Raw genomic sequence first — 25,386 nt, 5'->3', positions numbered from 1 at the left:
GGTTATTGAAAAAACTAAAAACTAAAGTTTCTGAAATAAGACCACAAAACACATACTAAATATATGTCAATAAGACTTTTGTCTAATGGATGTCATCGCCTAGTGTTTTTTCTTCAAAATTATGTGAAAATCACCCTGCCTAATCATTCACATAACACAATACATTGATTTGAATTTTGCAAAGCACTTTCTGTTTGGAAAGGCAATATGGGCGTCAACGATTCAACACCATCATGCATATTTAGTGGTTCACACCTTAGGAGACAGTGGGGCCTGCATACTTAATTAGCCATTCATTCAGGTGAGTCACTGAGCCACAAGAATGCAAGAGCAACAGTTGGAAGCATCTCAATTCTTTTTTATTTTTCCACATATTGTGCTTGCAATTTGGCCTATAATATCCAAGGAAAACAGTCTAGTAATTGTGCAGTTAATTCTCATACTGTATTTTCAGTTTTGGAATATTTATCCTCTCCCCAAATTTGTCACTAATAAAACACAATAAAAATTATTTAAAGAAAAGGCTTATATTTACCTTTTAATAGTTTGTTTACATCTACCTTGTAAATATATTTTTTTATTAAAAAGGTTACAATTACAACAATTCAAGTGTAATCTTTCTTTGTAAAAACTAAAGTATAGCCTACATTTTATCATACATATTTCAAAGTTAAGGATTTGATTGATTATTTGATTACTTTATTTTTGACAAAACATACTATATTTAACATGAGCAAATATTGGCAAACAAAAGCTTATTTGAGGTGGCAGATATTTTACAGTAAAAATGTATAATCTATCCAAAACTAATCAACGAAATGTTGTCTTTCATATGTCTGTAACATAGGTCTTTCATTTTTATTATAAGAAATATAAATGTTAATTTGCAGTTTAATACGTTGCTTATACAAATACATTTTATTTCAACATATTTCAGTCGATTTTTACTCAGTATAGCAATACAGTTTGCTAAAACCGAAACATTCATTCACAAACAGAAACGCCTGACTGTAACGTTGTTTTTATGAAATATTAGGGCATATAAATGTTAATTTTCAGTTTAATACGTTGCTTATACAAATAGCCTACATTTTATTTCAACATATTTCTGTCGATTTTTACTCAACTCAGTATAGCAATACAGTTTGCTAAAACATCATCATTCATTCACACAGAGACGCAATTTAAATTTAAACTGTCTTTTTGCGAGCTGTGATAAACAGCGCGCATCTCTGCGGCTGCCGTTCATTCATTCACAGAAACGCGATTAACTTGAGAAGGAAAAAAAACTTACTACATATTCGGATCCTCTCTCCTCAATACCTGCACTCTGAGGTAGATTTTCCGTTATTATTATTCCTCACAGCGCTGCCAGATGGTGTAAACACGTAGTAGGCTACAATGATATGATTAAACTTGTGTTTCCTCGAGCTGATAAGGGGGCGTTCACAGGATTGCCTCAGTAATTTGCGTTTGAATAGCACGCGCTCTCCGTGGGCGAAGTCACATTACATTTGAATGAGCTCTAATTAGCTCGACTGGAATCGCTCTCTTTTAATACAGATTTCACAAGATGAGAATATTTGTTTTTTATATAAATTACCTCATTTTAAAGAAGAGAATTCAAGCTTCATGCCTGTGTGTCTGTATGCCTGTTTGACTGAGTATTCGCTGAGTTATTGTTCATTTTCGGACGCGTTTCAGAATGGTCTTCACTGACAGAGAGAAGGCAGAACTCGCATCACGTTTATTTTTCTTTATTTGGCAAAAAGCACAACAGTTTGTTTTTATTGTGAGTATACACAAAAATAATACACATTTAACAGAATCGATTGATGTATGAAACTTGCTTGTAAAAGTCAACAGAGCAAAATTAATTTCTTTTGAACTGAACTGAAAAAAATCCAGCAAAACGCGGGGGCGCGTTTGTCAACCTCAGAGGGTTAACTTGATTGCAGACCAACTGCAACAAATGGTCTATACGATCAAATTAGGCTTGCAAATTTTTCAGGAAACACAGCCCAAATCATAGTTTCTCTTGCCACAACACATATGCTCTATAAACACAGAGTTGGAGCAACCAGAGAAACACTAACGTTAAAAAGTAAAGGGTCAAGAGCCCCAACTAAAGCAAACACTGACCACCATAATGGTGACATGAAACGAAACATTCCATAAAACATTACCATCTAAACTTCTGTTAAATCTAAATAAGAACATGTGTAGATGTATGACAGAAATAAAGTCAAACTGGTAAAATAATAAGTGCAATAATGGCTCGAAGTCAGTAGTTCTTGTGTTTTTTTTTTTCTGTTCTTGTTTCTCTTTCCTTCAGTGAGTCTGCTTGTTATCATCAGGTGTCACCACTAATGGCCAATCATCACTTAATTAATCACTTAATTATCTCATTAACTTCAACACTGCTTCAGTGTTAACTTAATTACCTCATTAACTTCAACACTGCTTCAGTGTTAATTTTAACACCCTGTAGTGTGGACACATATAAACACTGAGGAGTGTTAATTTAACACTGGGGATTTTGCTGTGTAGTTAAAAAAGTTGTAACTTTTTCTTTACTCTTTTACTAACTCTTTGAAACTTCTGAAAACAAACTGTAAACATATTCCAGCATTGCAATCTTGACATCGCAGCCTGTTCATTATAGCCGTAATAAATATATAATAATAAAATAGTCAACCTAACATATAAAACTTACACTGCTCTGTTTAAATAGTCAGTAGTACAATTCATACCATTCACAGTAAGCACCGCTCCACTGTGATGTTTCCAAGCACATTTTTGCGTGTGAAGAGGATGATTTTTTCTGTCGATATTGGAACGTGAGTGAAGTACAAAGAAGCCTATAATAAAGAATAGTTTACCATCCAAATACATTGCGAATCGCTTACTTTCACTTTCGCTTTAAATTATTTAGTTTTGGCTTGTTTATAGTTATTTTTTTATTTTTGTTCTGTTCTGAATATCATTAAATTTAAAGGATAAATCATTGATTTAAATGTCAATCATCATTCATTGATCAAATTTTTGTATCATGGCTTAATATTACCGTGACTTTGCACACAAATTGTCTGCACGCGAGGTTATGCGCATGACTCAAACACTGGCAGACACAGCAGCAGTTGTAGGCAGGTATATTTTACTTGTCTTGAATTATTCATTCCTACCTATTATTCCTACCTATTCATTCATTCATTCATTTATGTCACTTGTTTAAGTTAATTAATATGTAAAAAATAAAATAAAAAACACTGAAAAAAGTGAAACATCAGTGCAATTCATTCAAAATATATATTTACATTGGTCCAATGGAAAATTGTGATTTTCAGTTTATACCTTCTGTTTTCACTTTGCCTCAAAGTAAGTGTTACGCCCTCTATCACTGAAAAAAAAAAAAAAGATGTAATTTGTTACAGCTAATTTTTTTAGATTTTCTCAAATTGTATTTATGATTTAGTTAAAACCATAAATTTTGATTTAATGTCAAACCAAAATTATAATTTTTTTACTCAAGAGTGTTAAAGTTAATGAGATAATTAAATGATTAATTGAGTGATGATTGACTATTATTGAAGACACCTGATGTTAACAAGCAGAATCACTGTAGGAGAAAATCACAAATAGTAAGTTACCATTATGGGGTGGTGTGGCGCAATGGATAAGACACATGCCTTTGGTGTGAGAGACCCGGGTTTGAATTCACTGTGAGACACCAATGTGTCCCTGAGCAAGACACTTAACTCCTAGTTGCTCCAGAGGCGTGTGACCTCTGACATATATGGTCAGCTAAATGAAGAAATGTAAATGGTGATCAGTGTTTGCTTTAGTTGGGCTCTTGTCTCTTATATGTTTACTTCAGATTTTGTTTGGCTGTTGTATCTGAGTTATAACTGACAGATAAAAAAAAAAAAAAAAAAGTGATCTGATGGTGTTGATTATATAAATAAAATTTGAAAAAATCAAAAAAAAAATTGCTGTAACAAATTACAGATTTTTTTTTAAGTTAATCCAAAGAATCTTTTTTTTTCAGTGCAGGGGGTGGCCAGGGGACCCCAAGCAGCAACTTAGTTTGCTTATGCCTTGGGTCGGCCCTGATCCAAACTTGTTTAAGATACAAAAAATCCAAAAGTTTAAGTTTGTAAAAGAAGTAATGAGAATGTGTGGTTGAAATGGACAGCTTCGTCGACAGCTTTCTCTGCACATTAAATCCCCCATATTGCCAGCAAACAATGAGAATGCAGAACAATGATGATGACAGAGAGTATAGGCTTCAAAGCTATTGTGGACCCGCTTACCCAAAACCCTGGTTTGGCAAATAAATGAATGACGGACAGTATTTCCCAAAATTGTATTATGTAAGCTTTATGTTACTCCTCAAATAACAAGGGAATTTGTAGTAATTTCTAGTAGGGCTGGGCGATTTAAATCGCGATATTGTTATGCGCATCTCGTCAGTAAAGCCGGTTCCTTGATTAGTAGTAAATCGCCATCACCTGCTTTCAGATGGAGCGGCATTTAGGGCTGAGGAGATAATTAAGTGATTAATTTAGTGATGATTGAGCATTATTGAAGACACCTGATGTTAACAAGCAGAATCACTGAAGGAGAAAATCACAAATTGTAAGTTATATGTTTACTCTAATATTTACTGTTGTTTGTCTGCTGTTATTGATTTATAACAGTTAAATGAACAAAGTAAAATGTTATCTTATAGTATTGATTATGTTTTGACATAATCATGCTGTGATCTGAAAAAGGAATCTTATTGAGATAGTTTGGTTTAACTTGTTAGCTGCAGTTTAGCGATTCTTCAGCCTATGATTATCAGTACTTTACTTATAATTCAAAATATTTAATAAACATTGTACTGATCAAAAGACATTCAGATAAATTCATTTAAAACACAGACATCAATAATCAGCCTGTGAATCTCAACAATGGTGACAATAATAAAGCATGTTGCAGTGGCTGCCACCAATCACAACTCATTAATGGCTCCCATCATGCATTGCGGTATGAATAAATTATGATCTGAATTGTCTATGTAATTTACTTTTCCTAATTGAATATTCTGCTCCTCACCATTGTTGAGATGCATAGACTGAATCTTGACATCTGTGTGTGCCTAAAAGAAAGTTTTTTTTTTTTTTTTTTACAACTTTTAAGAAATCCTTTATATTACATAAAAAATTCTGGGCATTTATGCAGATTCACTAACCAACAACATAAATCAAGATAAGAAAGAAGGATTTTAATGAGTTCAGTGATCAAGTTCAAATGATGATTGTCATAACATAACCAACACCATCAGATCACTTTTTTCTTTGTTCAACTGGTGATTCAAATTCAGAAACAACAGACAAACAAAATCTAAAGTTAATAATATATGGGTCAAGAGCCCAACTAAAGCAACCATTGATCGCCATAACGGTAACTTACAATTTGAGATTTTCTCCTTCAGTGATTCTGCTTGTTAACATCAGTGTCTTCAATAATGCTCAATCATCACTAAATTAATCACTTAATTATCTCATTAACTTTAACACTCTTGAGTGTGGACTCATATACACTCCCAGGAGTGTTCATTTAACACTGGAGTTTTTGCTGTATACAAAGAGCCGTAGTTAACTGACAAGCTGAGCCATATCGCATTAATTATAGCTGGCAATACGTCCGCGATATTAATGCGATATGGCTCAGCTTGTCAGTTAACTACGGCTCTTTGTAGTAAATGCCGCTCCATCTGAAAGCAGGTGATGGCGATTTACTACTAATCAAGGAACCGGCTTTACTGACGAGATGCGCATAACAATATCGCGATTTAAATCGCCCAGCCCTAATTTCTAGTATTAATTAATTAGCGAGTCCACAAACTCATTCTTTCAATTGGCTTTTGTATGCAGAGTATTCACAGCTTATATGGACTGAATGCCCCATAAACCATCAGCAATTATTAGAAAAGCACATTCATATTTCAGATTACACACATATCTAAAATGCACATGTTATTGCACTGCTTCAGTTTAGACTATTATTGATAGGAGTCTCTACAACTTCAATTTCAGAAACTCAACTTACGTTGCGTCCTTCCAGCGGCGTTATATTTATACCTGCAATGACAGAAATCAGCATGAAGACAATAATATAATAAACTGCAAAACTTTAAAAAATAACTATTTTATTAAGCAGCAATTTCAGCAAGATTGTGGATTTTTGCGTATCCTTCTGCGTACCCCCTCTCTTCCGGACTTCAGTCATACCTTTTCCATTAGGGGACAATATTTGCCCCCTAAATTGATTTCCCAGTGCTTTTTTTTACCTTTATGCATAACTTTATTAAATAAAAAAAAATGTCAATGAAAAATGTTCAATAGAGCAATATGCAATGATGGAAAAATGAAGTGATACTTTAAAATATATTACACTAAAACCAGTAAGTCACTGTCTTCTCAATGAGCGAGTCATTGAGTCATTCTTACATTCAGTAACAAAGCAACTAGCTGTATTTATAAATGAATCATTGAATGATTGACTCACAATTCTTTTCAAAGCAGCAGAATTGTTTACGAAACCCTGCACTCTAAAAAGAGATGTGTTAAAAATGACAATTGTTGTGTAGATTTTAACACATGTAGTGAGTGTGCTCAGGGACAACACATGTTGAGTAGATTTTAACACATGTAGTGTGTGTGCTCAGGGACAACACATGTTGTGTAGATTTTAACACATGTAGTGTGTGTGCTCAGGGACAACACATGTTGAGTAGATTTTAACACATGTAGTGTGTGTGCTCAGGGACAACACATGTTGTGTCAAATTTAACACACAACCTGTGTCGATTCTTAACACATCTCTGTGTTTATAAGGACTACACATTTTGTATTACCTTTAACACAACTAATGTGTTATTCCTCTTACAGTATGTTGAAACCTTTTACATACTAATGTGTTATAGTTACACAACTTGTGTCAGATATGTGTCACATGTGACTGTAGTCGGTGTGTATTTGCCAGAGTTACTTCCTGTGTTTTTACAACTGAGTGTTTGGACGAACACTGAAACGTATTGTTAACTTGTGTTTATGTAGTCCAGTGACGTTTAATAAAGAGTTTGTTTGGACATTTGGATGTTTTAGACATCATGAATCTACATAGACAAGCTCTTATTGAGAATTAACAGAGTTTTAGATGTTGATGTTTCACTGAATGTTTTATTGAAGTCACCAGAATCGTGATTAATGGCTCCTTTATTTGAGCTCTTGACCCTTTACTCTTCTTTTAGTTTTTCTCTGGCTGCTGTAACTGTTTTTTAATAAAATACATTTGCTATGGCGAGAGAAAATATGATCAGATGTCTCTTGATGATATCATAATCAGCAAGTGCTGATCTGATCATGTTTATGAGTATATGGATGGTGCGCATTTAATTTATTTATGTGCTGTTAGTTATAACAATCTTGTGACACTACATCATGCTATCCAGCAGTGCAGAATTAAAAAGAAATGTTTTCTGAAAATTTTAATCTGCAGCAGAAACTAGTCAAACACAGACATCAAGAATCAGCGTATGAATCTCAACAATGGTGACAAATGAAAAGCTTTACCAATTTCTGGTCATCTCCTCACATGGTTGATTTTCCAATATTGTACTTTTTTTGTGTGTTGGATCAATATTTCACAAATTGAATCTTTCTTTCATTTTGACTCCTACTTATCTGTTAATAAGTGATAAGTGACAGGCAGCGAGCATATGACAGATTGCCTGCAGAGTATTGCTGCGCTACATTACTGCCGTTCTCGACAACGCACCAAAAGTGGGGATTTATGGTGCCTTCACGTGCTATGGAAAAGATGATGTTTTCCACTTGTGAACTGGTATTTACCAGTGTGTTGTGTTCAAGTGCTTTTGTTGTCGTAATGTAGGGAAAAGATGGACTCTCAGATCCAGGCTCCTATTGACTGCTAGCTAGCATCTGCTCTGGGTAGGTAACACCAAGCCATAACGGTATTTTTAAAACTGACACTGAGTGTTAACGCATTATATTACAATTGTTAATGACACAACATTGTATAGGCTACAAAAACTATACGCTAACAGTAGCAAAAAACGTTTAGTTGTGTACAATGCTTATCATTCACGACTCTTGCGATGCTCTCCGCCATTTTGAAAAGGTCAAAGGTTATCTCATCTCGGCAACTCGTGCATCAAAATATTCTACGAGTTGCCCAGTGGAAAATACCACATGAGGGGGTGTTCATGTGCATTTTCCACGTCGGCTTTTGGTATTTACCATAATTACCATAGCACGTGAAGGCACCATTAGTACATACTCACATGAACAGAGGTGGAGAGTCCAGGGGTCAGAAAGTAAAAGTCCTGCCATATATTTATTCCACCCATGAACTCACACAGCAAACACTCCAGTGTTAAATTAACTCTCCTGTGAGTTTATTTGGCTCCAGACTCAAGAGTGTTAAAGTTAATGAGATAATTAAGTAATTGTTTGAGTGATGATTGAGCATTATTGAAAACACCTGATGTTAACAAGCAGAATAACTGAAGGAGAAAATCTCTTTTTTAAGTTGCCATTATGGTGATCAGTGTTTGCTTTAGTTGGGCTCTTGATCCTTAAACTAATACCTTTAGATTTTGTTTCGCTGTTGTATTTGGGTTATAACTCTCAGATGAACAAAGAGAAACGTTGATCAGGTGGTATTGGTTATGTTTTGACATAATCATAATTTGACTTGAATCACAAAACTCATTTAGAGAGTTAAGTTTACTTTGTTGATTATAGCTGCCTGTGATTCTAATATTATGCCATGTTAACGTAATCCGAAAGATTTCTTGAAAGTTGTTCTGATCAAAGGACTTTGAAAAATTATATTTTTTGGACACACTGACACCAAGAATCAGCCTGTGATTCTCAACAATGGTGACAATAATAAAGCATGTTGCAGTGCATTCTGGGTGCCACCAATCAAAACTCATCCATGGCTCCCATCATGCATTGCGGTATGAATAAATTATGATCTGAATTGTCTTGTTTTCCTAATTGAATATTCTTTTTGTCACCATTGTTGAGATTCATACGCTGAATCTTGATGTCTGTGTGTGCCTTAAAGAAAGTTTTTCCTTTTCTTTATCAGAACAACTTTTAAGAAATAATTTGAATTATATTGAAAAATCTGGAACTTAATCTGTAGAATTACTGTGATGTTGTAATGACCAATATACATTTAAGTCAGAGATTAGGCTCTAATTGAGTTCAGTGATTCAGATCAAATTATGATTATGTTCAAATATAACCAACACCACCTGATCAACTTTTCTTTTTGTTCATCTGGCTGTAATAACTCAGATCAACAGTCAAACAAAATCTAAAGATAATCATTTGAAGGTCAACTGCCCAACTAAATCGAACACTAATCTCCATAACGGTGTCTAAAATTGTGATTTTTCTCCTTCAGTGATTCTGCTTGTTAACATCAGGTGTCTTCAATAATGGTCAATCATCACTCAATCAATCACTTAATTAGCTCATTAACCTTAACACTCTTGAGTCTGGAGCCAAATAAACTCACAGGAGAGTTCATTTAACACTGGAGTGTTTGCTGTGTGAGTTCATGGGTGGAATAAACATATGGCAGGACTTTTACTTTCTGACCCCTGGAATCTCCACCTCTGCACATGAAGAACAAATATAGACACAGAGTGAGAGATTTAAGACTCAAACTTTCTTTGATACAAAAACACCTTGTGCGAGTTGTTGTATTTAATGTTGATAATGAGCAAGAATGCAATTGTTCCCAAATATCCACACGATGGCAAACGTGACATTGATTAACATACAACAGGTCAACAAAATCTGAAACACAAAATGTGTATTTTAAACACAGTACTGTCAGTACTTACTCTATTTTGCAATGAAACAATAGTTCCAACGAAAGAGAAAAGCAGAACTACAGCACACAATTGCCTAACTCCTCGATGCAACTCAAAAGGGTTAGATTTGTTCAAGTTTGTCAGAATGGATGAACGAGGACATAAATATAAAATCTTTACCCACTTGATAAAACGACTCCCAGACCCAAATTGCACTTGTAGTGCAAGTGTGGTAAAGTGGACTAACATACTCGTGATGTGTTCACAATCTGAGTTCACAGTGAGCTAAAAGTGTATCCTCACAGCGCCCTCACTGTGTGCTCATGCTATAGTCACAATGTGAGGTCAAAGTGCACACAAAGGCTAGACTGATTTGATTTCGCCCTGCAGCTCAGGCTGGAAACCTGTACATTCTTTTATCCTGCTTCCGTTACAAATTTGCAGGAACCAATCACAAACTGCCTTATCCACCTGGCGCGCTATTGGCGGGTTTAACACAATGACGATAGAGAAGCAAAGAACGTCACCCGGATCATTGGTCTGATTGGTTGAAGGACTATCCAATTGCGTTCAGAGTCATTTGAACTATGCCCGTTGATCACGCCTCTTGTGCAGGAGAAAACACAGAGCAGACTCACCAGACTAATGTTCAATCTTAAAAGATTGAGTTTGGTCTGGTGATAGCCAGACTACACAAAGACTAGATACCCAGCATGCATTGCAGCATGAAGGTTTCGATCGTCACCATTGTTGAGATTCATAAGCTGATTCTTGATGTCTCTTTGTGTCTAAATGATACAGTTGTTCAAATGTTTGTGTCTTATTATGCAATTCAGATCTGTTATAAATGATTATGACACTGTTGGATATCAAACTGTGTAATCTGAGGTCTATTATAACTTAAAATACCAATGTCAAACAAAATAATAAACCATCAACATCTAAATTTCTATTAATTCTCAATAAGAACTTCTGTAGACGTGTGACAGAAATAAAGTCAGTCTGGTTAGTAATAAGTGAAGCTGGTAATGCTGTTTGTGGAGTTGTTTAATCCTCCTCTGCTGAGATCTTCACAGATTTAATGTCTTTTATTTGATCTAAGGCTGTGGCTGAAGTCAGTTGTATGTTTGAAGAATGTTCTTATGAGAAAGATCTGTTATCAGGGTGTGCACTCATACTGTGAGCTCACCATGTGACACCACACATGTCCCATCATTGCCTCTCAAAACAAAGACAAAGACTGATAATGAAAAAAAATATATATATATATGAAAAGGTATTTTACTACAGAAAGACCTGACCTTTGGTGTACAGATAATGTATACTTTGTGTTTTGAATGAGCGATTTCTCCATAACTGAGACAGTGTTGTGTGTGAGGAAGTGATGCGGGTCAGTGTATGTGGTGTGAACACACTCACTTATCATCATCTACAGAGGATACTGTGGTTTCTGTTCTCTCTTTACATCCTTACACAGGGTTACCACACCTTGGTTAAACACTGCGAGCCCTAGGCCTACCAACTGAGTGGGTTTCTGTACGTGCGCTTTTGCTATTCGGGGAGTCTTGTAAGCCCAAATAAATGGTATGATAACTGAATCCAAAAACTTGAAAAAAGATAAAGGTATATAAGTAGGCACATTTTGAGAGGAACTGTGGTATAGGTGACCATTTTAATTGCAATAATTTTGCCAATCATAGATAGCGGATGGAGTCTCCATTGCTCTATATTATCTTTTAATCTGTCAATCTTAGCCAAAATTTAAATATTTACTTGGGGTTCTTTGGTACCACAATGCCAAGATATGTAAAGTGGTCTTCGACTGTTTTGAAAGGTGAGGGACCAACCTGCCTGGAAATTGTGTGTCTAATTTGTCATGTTGTTCCCGATATAAACAATATGTCACTTTGCAACATTTATTAATGCAAGTCAAGATTATGAGTTTAAGTCTTACATCAAGAGACAAAAAGGTTGTTGAGGGTGTCTGTTTCACATGTGAACGTCTGTTATTACAGTCAGTGTTGAGTATCGTGATGTTGTGGAGATCATCATGGGTTTGAGGGTCTCAGTTACTCACCGGTTAAAACCTTCAGATTCACTTCAGTGGAGGGATCTGTTGTTGATATATCAACTCCACACTGGTACGTCCCAGAATCCAGTTCTCTCAGATCTCTGATGGTCACAGTGAAGACTGCTGAACTTGTGTCGTCATACAGAGAGAATCTATCATTCTTAACCCATTTATCTTTCTCATTAGTCCTGATTCGATCTCTGCACTTTGATCCCTGTTCTTTACAAATATACTTTTTATTCTCTGTATATCCTTTATCATATTTGCATTTGATTGTGACTCCTTCTCCTGAATATCCTGTCACACTCATGGAGCTCACGACACCTACAACAAACCAGCATTAAAACACTTTAATTTACACAGAAATTAACTTTCCTCAACAGTCAATAAAACAGAATGAAGTTAAAGACTCTCCTCATCAATTCTGTGCTGTTTTTCATGATTTACTCTGAGTTCAGATTCTTACCAGGAATCATCAGCAGAGTGAAAGTCCAGATGATCTTCATTCTTCTCTCTTATTAAATGATCTTCTCTGTTGTTAGTAGATTCAGTTCTTCTGAAGCTCTCGATGTGTGTTCAGAAGAGTTTTGAGTGTTTCTTTCCTGGTTACATGTTTAACATGAAGAGCTGAATGTGACAGAGACGCCCACTTCCCCTGAGAGAGAGAGAGTCAGACAGAGAGAGAGAGAGAGAGAGAGAGAGAGAGAGAGAGTTTTTTTAATTTTAAATACACCTTTATTATAACAATTTAGTCTTGAATTATTCACACTTCATCCAACATTTTTTTATTTCTTTTATACACATGTATATTTAAAAAGTCAACACCAATTCATTTCTCTCACATAAAGTACACAATACCTCATCAACACACCAGATTTCTTCTAGTTCTCTAGTTGTTTTATGTGCACGTGAACGTCATGGCAACGTACAACACAAAGTACCTCACGCGGGAAACACTTAACGTAACACGTAAATGCGCGTAGCTAACATAAATCAAGCAAGTATGCATGGACCACGAAGTGTTGGCAAAATAACACATTAACGGACCGGAGGAAATAATATGGATTTTTTTTCCCAAAAACTAAATAAACAAAATAAATGCAAGCACTTTCAAGGAACTGTATCTATTATGTTCATTTTCAAAAACTTTCCAGGTTTTTTTTTCCACAAACTTTTTTTCAGATTCACAAACTTTCAAGGATTTCAAAGACCCGTGGGAACCCTGCTTACAACACGTGATACCGCGCTCTCTCAGGCCCCGTCCACACTACTGCGTTTTAGTTTAGAAACGGAGAATTAAAACGAATACGATCTCGGTCGTTTTAGCTGCGTATTAGAATTGATCTCCGTCCACATTAAAACGACTGAAAACGCGGATCACATGACCATTCACCAACACTGGGCATGCGCGTGCCGGTGTAAACACAACTTCATTGATAAAATTATCTCACCATGCGCCAGTTCTTCCCGGGTTAACCCAAAACCGACGCTGCACACGGGAATTGTCACAGATCGCTCGAATAATAGCTTGCCTCCGGCGCATGTAGGCAGTTATAGCATTGTAAAATGCAGAATTTACTTGCACAACATCTGCTAGCAAAGATATACGCCATGACTGATGACACCCAATCATAGAGCCGAGCGTGAGCCTCTACTATGTCATCGTTTCTAAAGTCCTCCGTTTTGACCCGTCCACACTAAAACACCCTCCGGAGATTCAAAAATGAAAAACGGGTCGGCAGCATTTCTAAACTTCTCCGTTTTGGGTCTCTGTTTTTGCCGTTTTAGTGTGGACGGGAGGTGCAAACGTAGCAAAAGGTCTCCGTTTTTAAACGAAAACGCAGTAGTGTGGACAGGGCCTCAGACACACACAGACCTCTCTGATGTTACTGATATATTAGTTATGATTATATGTGTTTTACACCATATCCGTGTGCACTGTCCACTTCACGCATGCAGAATATTCTGATTTACCAGGTTTAATTTCCAGGTTAATCTCTGTGTTTTTATCAGGTTTTCCCCGTCCTGTCTTCACACCACACCAGTATTGGCCTTTATCCTCTGTATCAGTGATGGTGACGGTGAAGATGTGGGTCGTTCTGTCATCGGTCAGAGAGAATCTCCTGTCTTTAGCTGGAGTTTGGCACTCAAGATGGCTGCCGTGTAGTGAGTGAGTGCTGCGAGCTCTTGTCTACTGGCTCAACTATTTGTTTACTAAGGATGTTGTGATTTATATTTCCACTTCAAAAAAGTATTTGGTGCTAATGATCTACATGTGGTGAAACAAGAAAGAAATACTAATATAGCCATAGCTTCAACCATATGAGCTTTGTGAATTCACCCTTCTTTCTGTGCGAGTGGAAACGCAGCTGGCCTCACAATGGGTGAACCAATTACTCTCCAAAGTATTTTTGATATGATGCAGCAAATGAAGCTCGACATGATTTGACTCTAAAATAGATTCACTTCGACCCAGTCTGGTGAAAATAGATGACTCACTTCATATGCTTGGAGATCAGGTCAATGAGATTCAGCTGAGAGTTAGCGCAAACGAAGATAACATAGCTGAACTGGTCAAACGAGTAAAGGTGCTCGAAAAGGAAAACACTGACCTTAAAGCATGGACTGAAGACGCCGAGAACCGAAGTACACGCTCTAATTTACGATTCATCTGCATTCCTGAGAAGGCTGAGGCCAAAGATATTCTCGGCTTCATGAGTCATCTGATTCCACAGCTCCTAGGTGAAACAAATTTCTCCGTTCCTCCTATGATTGAGCGTTGTCATCGCATCGGTATCATGGACAATGTTAAAGCCAAGGGTCCCAGGCCTATCTTGTAAAGTTTCAGCATTTCCAAGACAAGCTGAAGATAATGAAACTAGCCAGGGACAAGAAGGACCTTCTTCAGTACAATGTGAGGGCTGTGAATCGAGAGGGCTCCTCGAAAGAAGTTCGAGTCTATATTTACCCGGACTTCTCCGCTGGTGTAGTCCAGAGACGCAGAGAATTTGATACTGTGAAGAAAAAGTTACGTGATCGGGACATTGAATATGGCCTGATCTTTCCCTCCACGCTGAGAGTTACCCACGCTGGTAAGAAACATTTCTTTCATACTCCTGGTGAAGCTGAGAAATTCCTCGGTGCAATTTCCTCCATTAACTCATCCATTGACTCTGATATGGCAACAGACTAATGGCTGGTGACCAGTGGATAGTATCAGCACTAGCATAATACATTGCCTGCTGATGAACTTTTATATATATATATATATTTTTTTTTTGGAACTCTTCTGTTATTTATATCCGTGAATTTATTTTATCATCGGACTGGCATTGAGTTTGTTTCATATGTTCAATCTTGTCGCTGATAGAATTACTGTGTTGGCAACTGCTGCTTTACTTTTGCTTTCTTTTTGGCAAAACTGTTTATGTGCGATGCTAGTGGCAGCTGCTTTATTACTGTTTGCCGTATAGCATAACACAAGTGTTGTAAAATAGCTTAACACTAAAAGATGGGTTAGTTTAAATTATGTAAACTGGGTATGATAGATGCCCATAAATAATTTGTTTAGAAAAATTACAGAATTGTCTATTTTTGGGTGTTTGAAGCTAACAAATTATGAAGCATATTATTATTATATTATCTTATTTTAGTTTTCTTGTCTTCTGACGACTTTATAAAAGCCCTTTATCTTACTGTTAGTAGATTTGGATTTTTCATTTGATATGTTCGCATTATGCTGAGCCATGCAGATTGAGCTGCGTATCTTATTTTTATTTTTTATTATTACTTATTTGGAAAGAGCGGTATGTGTTTATTCCAATGCCGTATGCGCTTTCCTGTCCGGTCTATGTGTGAGTGCGTGTATGTGTCTGTGTCTGTTGCTCTCCTTCTGCCTCTCTCTCCACCTATTTTGCCTGCTATATACCTCAATTTGCGATGATGCTTTGTGTGCATTCTTACTGCCAGATTATACACATACTTATTCAGTTATTTTGGAATAATGAATTGTGCTAAAGGGCTGTATGTTATTCATTTGAACATTAGCAGTTTGCCACCGAAAATGGATTTATTGAGAGCCTGGCTTACTTATAATAAACCCCATGTAATTACTTTGTCTGAAACTTGGCTAAACAGCAATATTTCTGATGATGATGTCAAACTTGACAATTATGTTGTATTTAGGAACGATAGAGGTTCAAGAGGTGGGGGCCTCTTAATATATGTATCCTCAAATCTGACTGCAGAACTTGTTCTTCCAAATGAGTATCCCCGGCATTTTGAAGGCCTTTTTGTTAAAATCATGTTTCATGAAAACAAACGATTAATCATTGGAAATATTTATAAACCTCCATCTGCACCAGCAGAAACTACTGATTGTATTTTGTCTACCATTAATTCTTTAGACTGCAAATGTGAAAAGATTATATTAGGTGACTTCAATTCTAACTGGCTAGATCACTCTTCTCAACAAGATCGTAATCTCTTTAACAGTATAAATCTAACTCAACTTATAACTGAACCTTCTAGAGTCGGTCCCAGTTCCTCTTCTTTGCTTGACTGGATTTTATTCTCCCACCCTGATAGGATTTTACAATCTGGGGTTTTACCGGATTCTTTTAGTGACCATTCTATGTTTTTTTGTATTTGGAAAATTAAAGTGCCTCGTCTTCCTCCTAAATTGATTAAAGTAAGACAATTTAATCAAATTAACCCTGAACTCTTTATACAGGATATATTAAATATAAATTGGGAGAGATTTCAATTAATTCCATCTGTGGAAGATGCTTGGAATTTTTTTTATACCGAGTTTTTTGAGATTATTAACAAGCATGCTCCTTGGATATTAATTAAGGTCAAGGGTCGACATCTACCATGGCACGAATTGGTGCTTTGTTGCAGTTTCCTTTAAACACATACAAAAATGGAAGTAAATATTCAATTCCATTAAAAAAAACTATAATATGTTATAGTTTGCAAACTAATGCTAAAACTAGAAAGGTGGCAGCTAGCCAAATAAAACTTAACGTTAGCTAACATACAATGTTATTTTCTCATCAGTAGGCCAACATTATCTACAACCAAAACAGAATTTCACATAGTTAATTTATTGTTAATGTAAATTAAGCGTTGCTCGTTGGCGTATTTTAACTCGACAACAAAGTCTGTAAAATGAAACGTTAGTGCAGTTTACTGTGGTAAAGTTCGTTACCGCCATGTTGACGAGTATAACAGGTTAAACTGGGCACAATCCTGTCAACACACACAGAATATTTTTTTACCTTGCTTGCTGGTCTCTCTCTTGGTGAAGTGAATTCCGTCTCTTCCCCGGGCCAGACACGACAAATCCCAGACAGTGTATAGTGATGCGCCGTTATTTCTGACGTACGATAACGTTACTCCGAGTCCAAGCGCTCGCGCTATTTCTGGCAAGGGACCAACAGGTTTACATTTTGCATTAATGGTCCTGCCCGGTCGCTTCAATGTGTCCAATATAGACAGCCTCTGACTGTTATAGCGTTGTAGACACGTGGTGTACGGCAAAAATTAGGAAATAAAAATCACGATGGAATGGTGCCAGCCAGAGAGGCCGTTACGTCAAATACAGTAGTATACAGCAAATTTAAAAAATACAGTAAGTATCTGTATGTGGTGTTAGACGTCACAGAAAATTCCCATGATGCAATGGGAATCACAGTTATTTACTGTAAAGAGAAATAGCAGTATAATACTGGGGGATTTAAAATAAATAACTGTAGAAATTACAGAAAAGTCTAACAGTGTACCCTAGGGGTTTGCAGTGCGTATCATTTACACGCAAAAAAAAAAAAAAAAAAAAAAAACTATTTTTGGCGTATAAATGGCACGATCAATAAAATGTATCTGTTTATAAATTTGAGCATCTTTTCAGACGCAAATCTAATTTGAATTACTTTCTAATGGGAGCAGCAGTGCAATACTTTGATTAAAAAAATATATATTACCTAATAAATTATGTTTCTATTATTTTAGTTTTAATGAAAAACCAGGGGACCCCCCGAGATAATTTTTTTGGGCCTTATGGTGGGTCCCGGACCAGATTGACCAGATTGGACCAGTTTCAAAAACCAGATTGAAAACATTCATAAATGTTGTTGGATGACAAATGAGTTTGAGGTTGAGCAGCAACCACTTTCTCAAGCAGTTTTGAAAGAAATAGTAAATTAGAAATAGGTCGGTAGTTGGCCATGTCAGAGGGGTCGAGGCCAGGTTTCTCTAGGACAGGAGTGACGGCAGCAGTTTTAAGTTTCAGAGGAACAACACCAGTTCTTAGAAGTTGAGTTATGAGAAGTGAAATCGATGGTGAAATAACGGGTGCACATTTTTTGAGTAGAGTAGTAGGAGCAGGATCAAGATGACAGGAAGATGAGTTTGCTTTGTTAATTAGCTCAGAGATATAAGCAGGGGTTGGAGGGGCAAAAGCAGTGAGAGTACCAAATGTAGAAGAGGTGGGGAAGACATGTGTAAGAACAGTAGAGGTAGTGGATGGGAAGAGAGTATAAATTCTATCAGTCTTACTTTGAAAGAAGTGCAGAAATGACTCACAGAGGTCTGCGGAGTTACTCATAGGGGGTGCAGGAGGGTTGGTGAGTTTGTTGACTATAGAAAACTGTTTTTGGTCGAGAGGATGCATTGTTAATGATGGTAGAGTAGTAACTAGAGCGTGCAGTATTTATAGCAGATGGACAGGTGATCCATCTAGATCAATCTTATTGTGTACCAAACAGGTCAATCTTTGACAATATTTTTTTAATTCGATATATTATATAGGCTTCCAAATTATTTAATATCAATTGTGGTGTGTTATCTTTAGACCAAGAGTAAGCGTTTGATCAGGTTGAGCATGCTTATCTAAGGAATGTTTTAGAAGCTTTTAGTTTTAATGAGAAGTTTTCAAACGTGACATTGAGAGTGTTATTAAGTTTAATAGTGGCTTATGTGCTCCATTCGAGGTCAGTAGAGGTATTAGACAAGAATGTTCATTATCAGGAATGTTATATTCTCTTGTTATTCAACCACTTCTACAAACAATTAGGAAGAATTTAGATATGGGGTGCCCAACCCTGCTCCTGTATATCGACTGTCCTGCCGAGTTTATCTCCAACCCTAATCAAACACACCTGAAGCAACCAATTAAGGTCTTCAGGATCACATGAAAATTAAAGGCAGGTGTGTTTGATTAGGGTTGGAGATGAACTGTGCAGGACAGTCGATCGGCAGGAGCAGGGTTGGGCACCCCTGATTTAGATGGTTTTAGAATCTTCAGCAAAAGTAAATTGTAAAAAAGTGGGGCATTTTTATTGGGGGATTGGAATGAAGGGAAACCAATTATTCCTGAAGGTCTGTGTTGAAATAGGTAGGGTTGCAAATATCTTTTTTTTTCTTTCTTTTTTTTTTTAGGAGATGATAATATCGTACAAAAAAAAAAAAAGGGATGTAAAAGAAAAATGGGATTTATTACAAACAGTGAAAGGTCGTCTAGACAAATGGAAGTGGATTCTACCCAACCTGTCTTATAGGGGAAGAACACTTATTGTAAATAATTTGGTCGCTTTACTCTTATGGCACAGACTGGTTTGTAATGATCCTCCAGTGAAATTGATGGCCGAGATTCAAGCGGATTTTGTTGACTTTTTTGGGGAGTATTTTATTTTTGCCCGAAGAAGAAGGGGGCCAACGAGTGGTTCATCTCCAGAGAAGGAGTGCAGCTTTCCAGTTGTGTTTTTACTCAAGACTGTTGGAAACCTTGGAGTAGATAAATCTTTATTTTTTTATTTTTAATGGACCCTAAGTGCTTGAATATTTTAAAATTGTCATCTTTTTATCAGCATCTTTTCAAGATTTGGAGTTTTTTTCATATTCAAAGGACTGAAAATTTTCATTCCATTTTTTTTGGTTGCTGAATGAACCCTTGATTTTTAAGGCAAGACTGGATTTGTGTGCGACCAATTTTTTACCAGGATTCAATAAGATATTACAAAACTCAGGTTCCCTTTCAGTCACTCACGTTCGACGTAAAGTCGACGTGACAACGTAATTGGGATCACTTCAGGGAGCCCTATCAACTTTGAGTGTCTACAGAACGAGCCAATGAACGTTGGCGTGCGTGAATCCAACACGCGCCCCGCCCTGCAGCGCGGGTATAAACAGGAAGCGGGCGCACGCACACATTGTCTTTCACTTCGGAGCCGAGCTTCTGTTAGACTTTAGTTCTAGTAGAATTCAGCTGTACACTGAAGACTTCAACTCTCTGCCCAGTGTTGGTGTGATGACGCGATCAACGGTGGTCGCGAGCAATATTTTTTTTCCCAGGATGGTAGGGGAAGGTACCGCCTTTTTCACCTCTGATTGGCTAGAAGGGCTCTCCTCCGATTGGTTATTTGATTTGGCCGTGAAACGTCATCTCACGTCATCTCACGTCATCTCACGAAAAAGAGCATGTTGGCACCAGTCCAGAGAACCACGTTCCTGCAGGACACAATTTGCCTTCACCTCTAGCCGTGAGGGCTCACTCTACCAGAGGCATGGCATCCTCTAGAGCCCTCCTCTCAGAGGCTCCGATCCAGGAAGCTTGCGACGCAGCAGGATGGGCCACCCCTCACACTATTATTAATTTTATAGCCTGGACATTCCATTGACACCTGGCACCCTTGTGCTCTTGTCCTAAGTGTGCCTGTGCGCAGCTTCACACTAGGACAGGCAGGGCTTGTTGTGGCATAGTGGGTACTCGTTCCCCCAAAGTGTCATTCGACGTAGTTCGAGTTCCCTCGAAAGGGAACGCCTCAGGTTACGACTGTAACCCTTGTTTCCTGAGAAAGGGAACGAGAACTGCGTCCTTTCGCCACGCTTCCCCCTGCCTGGGAGCGCTTGCTTCATCACAGAAGCTATCTCTGTTGTGTGCCGGCGTCCTTTTATAGATTCCGCATATGCCGTCACACATTACGTCATGACGCAACATCGAAAATTAAATTTTTTCAAGTGCCATATTTGTAGGCGATTGAGAGAAAAATAATTATACTGTACTATTAAAATATCTACATTGAAAGAATGAAATTGATCACATAATTTTTCTGTTGTCTAAAACAATAGTTCTCAACCTGGGTAATGTTTAGAGGTCACATCTAGGAATGCAATGAACTATTGGCCACTTATGGCAAAACTGAACCAGGAGAACAACCATACAAGAGGCTAGTATTATCCTATGAAATTAAAGGGAATGTAATAATTATGGTTAAAATAATTAAATATAAAATATGTAGATGCGGATATAAATTGATTGATAAAAACAATGAAATTAAAGTTACTTAAAAAGATGGGAAACTCTGGCCTAAAAGCACTCACTTTCCATGATCTAACAAAATTATTAATACAAACGAGTTTTAGAGCTACAGTAGTATCCTATATTGGTAAATCTGGAATAGTTGAGGCATATTCAATGCTAATCTTTTTTTCTTTTCTTTTTTTAATTACAGGACTGTGCTTGGGCAAGAAAACTTGACAGACTGTTGGTATGGATGGTAATTGGAGTTACAATGAGAGGAGCAATGTGAGAAGACGAGCATTAAAAAAAAGTTGATGAACTAATACAGACAATAGATAGTGAGTGTAGCAGGCAAGAGTTTGAAATAAATTATGCAGAGAGCTTCAATGATGAAACTTCTGTATGGTTTGAGGAGGAGTTTCAGGGCAGCAGAGATAGTGGGAATGAACAGATTCCAAAGGATTGGTTTCTGTCTGATGAGGAGGAAATGGATCATAGTGATGCATGCAGTTTACACTATTGATGACTTGAAGGATTATCTTGCTGACTAGGCCACTGAGTTTAGCATTCCCCTGATTGCGTTATCAGCCCTGCTCTGCATTTTACAAGTTCACCATCCCTTTCTGCCAAAAGATGGGCGAACATTACTTAAAACAAAAACAGCATACAAAATAGAAACTCTTATCAGGTGGAATGTTTCACTACTTTGGAATACTAAGCTTGTTTCATGGACTGTTGAATAAGGTGTGGTCTGTTGTCCCAGATAGACACTTATTAAAATTACAGCTGAATTTTGACGGCCTACCCCTGTTCAAAAGCAGTAGTACTCAGTTTTGGCCCATTCTTGGTATGTTGCAGGGGTACAGTGAGAAACCAGTGCTGATTGGTCTTTTTTGTGGCAACACTAAACCAAAGTCTTTGTCAAAGTATTTGCAACATCTGGTGAGTGAATTAAAGTCACTGAGCAGTGGGTTTGTTTTTCAGGGAAAGAGGTTCTTTTTGAACATCTGCTCTGTTGTATGTGACACCCCAGCCCGAGCCTTTGTCAAAGGAGTGAAATCACACTGTGCATACCATGGATGTGACAAGTGTTACCAAATTGGTACCAAATTTTTGTACTGAAGGGTGTGTTAAAGTCTCAAATATATGACAATTTCATGCTTTTGTCAATTGGCGTACACATATTACTGAGTTCAGAATATTGCTTGACAATGAACAATCTGGCCAATTCTCTTTTGGTATTTTTTGTTGAACATTTTGGTCAGCTTTATGGACAAGAATTTTTAGTTTACAATTTTCATGGTTTGGTCCATCTTTGTGAAGATGTAAAAATCCATGGTAATTTGGATTTATTTTCATCTTTTCCATATAAGAATTTCTTGGGTCATCTTAAAAAATTGGTTAGAGGCCCACGAAATCCTTTGACACAAGTGATCCGCAGGTTGTCTGAAATTGATGAAGCCAGCTCCAACTGTAATCTTAATGCACAGACATCCAAAGATTATAAATCGGAACATACTGAAGGGCCAGTACCATATTTTTTCACGGCAGAAGTAAAACAGTTTAAAGTGTTGTCCATGGATGGTGCAGTTATCAAAACTACAAATAGAGATTCCTGCATCAAAATAAAGAACAAGTTTGTGTTGGTTGAAAATATTATTGTTGATAGGGGAGTGGAATATTTTGTCGGTAGGGACTACAGATGCAATGAATCATTCTTTGAATACCCTTTTGACTCTACAGAGTTGGACATCTTCATGGTTTCTAACTTGTCTTTGACAGTGAAACATTTTCAGAGAGTGGAGAGTGTGCAAAAATATGTCAGACTGCCATTTCATGACCAGTTTGTTGTTATACCTTTGCTGCATTTAAAGGTGCAATGTGTGATATTTCTGAGGATCTATTGACAGAAATGCAATATAAGATCCATAACTATGTTTTCAGTGGTGTATAAAGACCTTACTTAATGAACCGTTATGTTTTTATTACCTTAGAATGAGTCATTTATATGTACATAACCGCGGCCACCCCCTTCTATGAAGGTCGACATATCGTGACATCTTGTTTCTACCGTAGCCGACAGCGAACAGACAGTGCTACAGAGCGCGTTTCATCACTAACTTGAATGAGAAGCAGCAGAAAAAGACACGGCTTCCTACGTCGGCCACCGTAGCCTCTCATTCGAGTTTGAAATTTCAAGGAAAGGCCGCGAATTATTGACCGGTTGCAATTCGCAAATCTCACCACTAGATGCCGCTAAAAATCACACACTGCACCTTTAAACAAACCACACGGCAGCTACTGATTTACATTATACTTAAAAAAAATTTGGTAGCATGCAGTTGTTTATGGGTCCAGTAAATCTGCAGTTTATATTTTGTTGCTTTCTTTGTATCTGCGGTAAATGTTGTGTGCAATTACAGTTCGCAAAAATAGTCTCTCTTCTCACATTATCCACTCAAAAGTGTTCCTACAGATTATTTTGAAAAGGCATATAAATTACTAAATTACAATTTTATTTTGTTTAGACAATGTATCACATTGTGATTTTTGAAAAAACGAATGAAGTAGAAGTGGTGTCTTCCAATTGGGTCAAAGAAAATGAATGTATGTGGCCACCAAATAAAGTGGATGTTGTAAAAGCCACAAAAAATAAGGAGCAACCTGGGGAAGGATGGACTCCACACAGGGTCAGAATTATATTTACATCGAGTAAGTATTACTTTATAGATTGTGTGTTGAGATGTTTCTGATACGTTGGCCTATATATATATATATATATATATATATATATATATAATTATTGTAATCTTTTGTAGACAGTTACAGTAAGGCAAGATTAAAACTACCTGAAGCTGTCGAACACACAGACCTTGCAACAGATGGGGAGGATTCCCCAATTAAACCCAAACGAAGACGAATGTAAGTTGTCTTTATTTGTAATCTATGATTATATTTAGTCAGTATATTGTAAAATGTGGTAGATATTTAAGTAACAAAGTGATTCTTCAGGCCAAAGAACCTACCTTTTCCTGGAGAAGATGAGGATGAAGAAATCAGTGTTGATCAGTCAAAAGATAATGCAAAGAAAAGGTAAGTTTCCATAAATTGTCTTTTTTTTGTTTACTTATGTCTTACACGACATATAGCTTCTTTCTCTTTCTCTGAACAGAAAAGAAGAACTGCCTAGAGCTCCGAAGATCTTTCACTCATTTTCTTCTGACTCCCAAAGGATGCAGAAGACTGGATCTACTCAGAAGTCTGTGTTGGCCAAATCTAAGCCAACAAAATTGTAAGCAGTATAAGTTGTTATTTTGAGTAAGGTAATTGATTAATTTAACTTGTGAAAATGCCTAAAATGCTCTGTTCTAACTTTCTTCAAACCCTCACATAGTTTACCAAATATCCCTCCTAATTCCCAAAGTCATCATACTTCTAATGTACCTAAGAGGGCCCACACACATTCTGACCAGTCTCGAAGAAACCATCAGAGGTGGAGATTCCAGGGGTCAGAAAGTAAAAGTCCTGCCATATGTTTATTCCACCCATGAACTCACACAGCAAAAACTCCAGTGTTAAATGAACTCTCCTGGGAGTTTATTTGGCTCCAGACTCAAGAGTGTTAAAGTTAATGAGCTAATTAAGTGATTGATTGAGTGATGATTGACCATTATTGAAGAAACCTGATGTTAACAAGCAGAATCACTGAAGGAGAAAAATCACAATTTTAGACACCGTTATGGAGATTAGTGTTCGATTTAGTTGGGCAGTTGACCTTCAAATGTTTATCTTTAAATTTTGTTTGGCTGTTGATCTGAGTTATTACAGCCAGATGAACAAAAAGAAAAGTTGATCAGGTGGTGTTGGTTATATTTGAACATAATCATAATTTGATCTGAATCACTGAACTCAATTAGAGCCTAATCTCTGACTTAAATGTATATTGGTCATTACAACATCACAGTTATTCTACAGATTAAGATCCAGATTTTTCAATATAATTCAAATTATTTCTTAAAAGTTGTTCTGATAAAGAAAAAGAAAATCTTTCTTTAAGGCACACACAGACATCAAGATTCAGTGTATGAATCTCAACAATGGTGACAAAAA

The 25,386-nt window shown here is 36.8% G+C and overlaps 1 protein-coding gene and 1 long non-coding RNA gene across 2 annotated transcripts in view; one reads left to right on the top strand and one right to left on the bottom strand.

Annotated features, from left to right (window-relative positions):
• The window catches only part of LOC311279050 (adhesion G protein-coupled receptor E3-like), a 32,883-nt gene extending 20,288 nt beyond the window's left edge, over positions 1-12,595 (bottom strand). Inside the window, exons 1-3 of the mRNA XM_084390280.1 lie at positions 12,442-12,595; positions 11,982-12,299; positions 6,097-6,128 (exon numbers count right to left, since the gene is read on the bottom strand). Of these exons, the coding sequence (XP_084246406.1) occupies positions 6,097-6,128; positions 11,982-12,299; positions 12,442-12,481 (390 nt within the window). The 5' untranslated portion in view covers positions 12,482-12,595. The remainder of the gene's footprint in view (positions 1-6,096; positions 6,129-11,981; positions 12,300-12,441) is intronic.
• An 11,230-nt stretch (positions 12,596-23,825) lies between these two features.
• LOC311286527 lies at positions 23,826-24,679 on the top strand. The gene is made up of 4 exons (XR_014626580.1): positions 23,826-23,988; positions 24,096-24,198; positions 24,289-24,369; positions 24,449-24,679. It is a non-coding gene; the product is annotated as an uncharacterized lncRNA (long non-coding RNA).
• The last annotated feature ends 707 nt before the right edge of the window (positions 24,680-25,386 follow it).

This window comes from Rutilus rutilus, assembly GCF_951802725.1.
Source record: "Rutilus rutilus genome assembly, chromosome: 2".
In the NCBI taxonomy this organism is placed as follows: Eukaryota; Metazoa; Chordata; class Actinopteri; order Cypriniformes; family Leuciscidae; genus Rutilus; species Rutilus rutilus.
The sequence above is the reverse complement of the archived record's forward strand: the minus strand, read 5'-3'. Positions and strand labels throughout refer to the sequence as shown.